This window comes from Bison bison, unplaced genomic scaffold, assembly GCF_000754665.1.
Source record: "Bison bison bison isolate TAMUID 2011002044 unplaced genomic scaffold, Bison_UMD1.0 scf7180017864063, whole genome shotgun sequence".
Taxonomy (NCBI): Eukaryota; Metazoa; Chordata; class Mammalia; order Artiodactyla; family Bovidae; genus Bison; species Bison bison.
The window spans coordinates 4,139,640-4,145,836 of NW_011494635.1; the positions used below are offsets into that span (position 1 = coordinate 4,139,640).

The 6,197-nt window shown below is 50.9% G+C and overlaps 1 protein-coding gene across 1 annotated transcript in view; it reads right to left on the reverse strand.

Moving 5' to 3' along the window:
• APMAP (adipocyte plasma membrane associated protein) overlaps positions 1 to 6,197 on the reverse strand; it is a 30,272-nt gene that overhangs the window by 19,377 nt on the left and 4,698 nt on the right. Inside the window, exon 2 of the mRNA XM_010836356.1 lies at positions 2,860 to 2,976. Coding sequence (XP_010834658.1) covers positions 2,860 to 2,939 — 80 coding nt within the window. The 5' untranslated portion in view covers positions 2,940 to 2,976. The remainder of the gene's footprint in view (positions 1 to 2,859; positions 2,977 to 6,197) is intronic.

Consider the following 6,197-nt stretch of genomic DNA (forward strand, 5'->3'; position numbering starts at 1 on the left):
AGGCACCAGGGACGGCAGCACAGGCGCTCACTCCTGCTGACTCTCCTAAACTCAGTCACCACCTATGCTCAGTTTCCGGTTTTCTCCTGTTTCTCCCCATGGTTCTTTCTATCTGATTAGGGTCATTCTTTAATCTTTCTTCTGAAATCAAACTGATAAAAATGTCCCCACCAGCTGTGAGTATGTCTCACAAGCATGGGGCCAGGACATGGCCAGTGGCCTCGACTCAGCAGCGGTCACTGCGGCCTCCACTGCCCGCTCTGGGGAAGGACTGGGTTTCCATCCAGAAAGGAACAGAAACATGAGTTTTCATGAAAAGACAGGACCGTTTCTGTCATATTTAAAACATATTTCAGTTACTGTAAAATTTAACATAAAAGACACAGTAGTGTTGTAGAGAAGAGATTTTGTGCCTGTGATTTTATTTTTTTTGTTTGTTTTTATTTTTTTATTTTTTTTTACTTTACAATATTGTATTGGTTTTGCCATACATCAACATGAATCCGCCACGGGTGTACACATGTTCCTAATCCTGAACCCCCCTCTCTCCTCCCTCCCCATACCATCCCTCTGGGTCATTCCAGTGTACCAGCCCCAAGCTTCCTGTGTGCCTATGATTTTAAAAACCAACAGGGACAGTAACTCTTCTAGCAACTGAAAGCTATTACCGTTAACTGTCAAAAATTTGCATTTTATTAACAGGGTAAAACTGTAAAACTCAAAGATAATAAATAAAAAGCAGCAACAAAGTGCTATGGGTAGTCAGGGATGTGAGGGGCAAACAGAAACACACAGAAATAAAACTTGGGCAAGGCCCACGAGACCTGTGGGGGAGGGAGCAGGATGGTGGCCCATGCCCCCGACCCTCAGGCAGGGAGAGACAGCCCGGGCTCCTCACAGATGCTCAGGAAACCTGTAGAGTGCCCCTCCCCCCGCCCCCATTCCAACTCTCTGGCTCCACAGGTGGACACTCCCCTGTGGTAAGGAGGGAATATCCACCAAGCGGATATTCCTGAGCCCACGTCATCCACGCCTGATGACACTGCTGTGATCCCACCTCTGGGAACCCATGTGTCCCAACAGACGCTGGGCAACACCCTCCAGGAATCAGGACATCACAGGTGTCATGTCCACCAGCCCCAGCTCTTCCTAACGAGGAAAAGAAGGCTGCTGTGCACAGCACGGTCTGGCCAAGCCTGGCGGCCTCCCTGGTGACTCTGCTCGCTAAAAGGCTGCCACCATCTGCATAACCAGCCACCTGGGAGGGTCTCCCCCAGTCCTGGGCCCTCCAGGTCTGTCTGTCCGCTGATTTCCTGGGTCTCCTGAAGGCAGAGCCCCCAGGCACCCCCTGAGCTGAGCCGCCAGCATGGAGCCGGCACCGCTCATCCCAGGCAGTGTCCGCCCCTTTCCTTGCTCTTTCTGCTCTGATCAGAGTTTCACAGAAGACCTTTTTGCTGTTGTTACCAGTACTATTCCCCAAACCTCAGTTCATTCCCGTTCTCACTGTCTGCGTCTTCTGCCTTCGTTCTGGCTTCGGGGGCCCACACCCCCAAAGCGGGAGCCAGTCATTCCCCAACTCTGAGCCCAGGAGAGACCCATCAGCCACGCCGGTTTCTATGGGTTTCTCCTCACCAGGCACATCTACTCCACCGACAAGGCTCGTTCTGCACAGCCTCAAAGCCTTCCTGACCTGGCTCCTCTCCGGGCTGCCGGGACGTCACATTACCTTTCCCCTGAATTTCTTCACCACTCTTGGCACGATTAACGACCTCTACTGAGATCAAAGGTCTTGGGTCCCCTTAGAAGCCGTATGTCCACCTGCTCCCCACCACCTCACTCTCCATGGCCAGCTCTCCAGCCCAGGTTTCAACCCCCAGCTTTGGACACAAATCTCACTCCCACCTGGCACACTGGATTAGCAGAAAGGCCCAGGCAGTCTGCATTTGAGGCCAGTTTAGCCACCTCCTTCTACACAGTGAGGGGGGCTGGCAGGAGGGAGACCTTCAGAGAGAGGACGCCCAACACACTGCCCACTGTGAAGCCTCCACTCTCACTCAGAAAACAACACATCATTCAGTTACACCTGTTAGCTTCCCTCTATGCTGAGACGGGGTTCTTATCTGAACTTTTCAACTTTACATGAACTCACAGCAAACTTCAGGCAGCTTCACCACCCTGAGCAGCTCTGAGGGGAAACCAGACTGCACAGCCCTTGACGTCATGAACAATCACATCAAGAGGAGCCTGGCTCTGCGTGACTGTAACTACAAATGTGAATACCTTCACGAGACCTGAGGTGCACACTAGTTTTTCAAGTTATGATGGACTCCATTACCTACATATCCCCACTGATGAAGGGTAATTTAGGAAAAATAGAACAGTAATTATTATACAAGGTTTATTAAAAATCAACTACTACTGAAGTAAGTAAATCCTTACTTCAGGAAACATAGTTGTGACTGCCAAATAGCACTTATCAATAATTTTTAAAAAGCAGCTACTTAAAAAATTTAAACATGGCAACTTGAACTTAACCTTCGTTTGTGTGTCTGTGCTCTCAACACTTCAAATGAATTCAGGTTAATCACCTCTAACACTTAAGCTTCTCTTGTTTGGGATTTTTCTAGTTTTTAATGTTGGTTTGCACAGTTCTGTTTTTGAAAGAGTAGCATGCATAACACTGGGCACATGTTGTGTAACACCTGATTCAACACGGACCACAGGCACTAACGAGCTCACGCTCTCTCCTGCTCGGCATAACCCACCCTGCAGAGCAGGTTGATTTATTAGCCAAGAAGCTCTCAGCCCAATTTTGTCGAGCAGCGCCACCCACCCTGCCCGAGCTGCGCGGCTACTCACCTGAGAGGCTCCGGGTCTATAGGCGAGTCCAGCAGCACCAGGGCGCCAAGCAGGGGGATGGTGAGGAAGGCTGCCAGCATGAGGAAGGTGGCTCGGAATACTCTGCCGCTAAAGGAGCTGCCAGACACAAAGCACATGAAGGCATCCGCGGGGCTCAGACCGACTGGCTGCACCCTCAGCCCTCTGGGCAGGGGCAGCCCTCCCACCCGGCCTGCCCCTTTCGAGGGCACCACCTCCGTGGTGGTGACTAAAGGTCAGCACTGTTTGCTAGGATGGCAATCATGCCCTTGTTCTTTTTTTAATCTTCTGGGGTATGGAACACTCAACAGTTACCTCCCAGGTAGTCTGATGAGCGGTATCCTGGATCCTCCAGCAGATGCTAAAAGCCAGTAAACTCAAAGAACCAATGAGCACAAAGTGACAGAGGTGTGAGTGAAGCTGTGGGAAGGAGCCGCCCTCGTCTCCACCTCTGACCACCGAGGCTCAGAGCAGCAAGGATCAGAGACACATCCACAAAGGAAACAGAGGCAGAACATCCTGAAGGTCCAAACCCAACCATTTCCAGACACTGGAGAACCTGCAAAGCCACACCTCCAGACCACCCCTTCAAAAGCCATGGGGAGACCTGGCAGTGGCCTGGGACCTCAAGCAGAGTGTGTGGACAAATGACCACCGGGGCTGAAACACCCCCCAACAACCCTCACAAACGACCTCACTCACTCGTGGGCCAGGCAGCACGTGAAGCCTCCGGCTCAGAAATAAACTGCCGGGATCACTATTTGCCTGCATCAGGATGTTCAGATTCACTAACACCTGAAACCAAGAGTAACTTGCTGCTGCTGCTGCTGCTAAGTCGCTTCTGTCATGTCCGACTCTGTGCGACTCCATAGACGGCAGCCCACCAGGCTCCCCCGTCCCTGGGATTCTCCAGGCAAGAGTACTGGAGTGGGGTGCCATTGCCTTCTCCGAAGAGTAACTTAGAGCAAATTAAAATCCTGAGCTCCTAAAGTGGAAAATCTTTTTCTATCCAAAAAAGCTGACTTGAAAAAAGTTAGGACTCACACCTGACAAACTAAGGGCAATGTTTCATTTGCTTTTTGACAACAGTTTCAATTGAGAATGCAGAAATGTGTGGGCCGGGGGTGGGCAGTCCGCTGCCAGAAGGACGGGACCGAGGGTCACCACTAACACCTCCTGCCGAGGACAGGAGGAGATGCCTGGACCCGGAGCCCAGAGTCAGGTTTCAAACACGCTGCACAAGCTGACCATGTCTGCTCTCCTGGGGGATTCTGGGGTGAAGACAAACACCCAGTGTGGCCCCTGTGAGCCTGTGCTCAGCACCACGTGTCCCGCTTCACCCCAGAAGAAGCCCAAGGCAGCACTTCCTGTCGTGCCTTCCATCACTCAACAACACAGAAGTTTTCCACTCACCTACTAAGGGACACTTGTTGGGAGGGGAGATGAGAAGGGGTTACTTAATGGCAACAAGCAGTTTCATGGGACGAGGACAAGTTTTGAAACTAGACAAGAGTGGTGGTTGCCCAACAGTAAACACTGCTGAACCGTATGCACTCTAAGGAGGTTCCTTTTTCGTTATGTACCCCAACTCAAAAAGATGTCAACGGTGATGAGAATGTTCTTCACTTAGACTGTGGTGATTTGTCCCTTTAGCAAATCTCTCTATATAAGCTAAAAATCCCTGAATTGGACATTCTAAACTGGTGACTGATGATATGCGAATTACAGCTCCACAAAGATGTCCACAAAGTAAAAGTCAGTGACCGCCTGTCCAGAGGCTGGGACACACGCCACTCAGGACTTCCTTGGGTGCCCGATCTGTCAGTGCGATGACCACAGCCGGCGACCGCATGGGCAGAGGGTGTCTGCAAGGGCTTGGGGCAGGAATGACGTGGTCCTGTGGTTCCTTCAAAAGTAGAGTCCCAAAGGGCAGGCCACATGGCACTGCACAAACCGTCCCTTAGAGCCCACGAGGAAGGACGGCGTCCTGCCAAGGGGGCTCATGCAATCAGCCCGCGCCCACACAGCAGAGAGTTGCAGCCCCTGGGGGAAGCTGCCTTGTGCAAACTCACCAACAAAAGTGGTGACACTGGCCAAAGTGTCCCTTTCCCTTTTCCTTGCCAAACACATTTCTACATAAAACAGGTCCTTCCTGTCTAACTTGGACTCTGTTCTAACTCTCCTTTTCTATGTGATAGTGTATATTTCAAAATCTGAATTTAGGAATGTGATTCGGAGCTTGTGGCAGCGTGCTTGAAGACCTGCTTGCCCCTTCCTACGACGGGGAAAATGAGAAGTCCAGCCTGGATAGAAAGTGACTGCTTGCAGCTAGAAAGGTGGCCGGAACTCCAGCAAAGCCTCGTGTCCACACACTCCAACCTGCCGGGCAGACTCAAGCCCCAGTTGTTCCTGATGTGCGGCTGGACACTGCTGACCTGATCCAACCCCTCTCCAGGGAAAGAAGTCCATCAGCACCCTGGCTGACCACCAGCCAGTTCCTACTGGAAAGCTCCGTACAGGGTCAGGTTTTAGAACCGGCAGCTTGGCCCCACGCTGTTTACTTCCTCACTGCAGGCTGAGACTCTAGCTCTGCAGGGCCATCAAACTCCAACTTTACATATCCAGTAACTTGACAAATGGCCCAAACACGGAAGTTTTGAGCCATTCGGAGCCTGCCTGCTTTATGTGCTTGGTGAAACCTCCCCAGACAGTGGCTCGGTTCAGTTCAGTCGCTCAGTCACGTCTGACTCTTTGTGACCCCATGGACTGCAGCACGCCAGGCCTCCCTGTTCATCACCAACTCCCGGGGTTTACTCAAACTCATGTCCATTGAGTCGGTGATGCCATCCAACCATCTCATCCTGTGTCATCCCCTTCTCTTCCTGCCTTCAATCTTTCCCAGCATCAGGGTCTTTTCAAATGAGTCAATTCTTCACATCAGGTGGCCAAAGTAGTGCAGTTTCAGCTTCAGCATCAGTCCTCCCAATGAATATTCAGGATTGATCTCCTTTAGGATGGGCTGGTTGGATCTCCTTGCAGTCCAAGGGACTCTCAAGAGTCTTCTCCAACACCACAATTCAAAAGCATCAATTCTTCGGCACTCAGCTTTCTTTATAGTCCAGCTCTCACATCCATACATGACTACTGGAAAAACCATAGCTTTGACTAGACGGACCTTTGTTGACAAAATAATGTCTGCTTTTTAATATGCTATCTAGATTGGTCATAACTTTTCTTCCAAGGAGCAAGCGTCTTTTAATTTCATGGCTGCAGTCACCATCTGCAGTGATTTTGGAGCCCCCAAAAATAAAGTCTGTCAC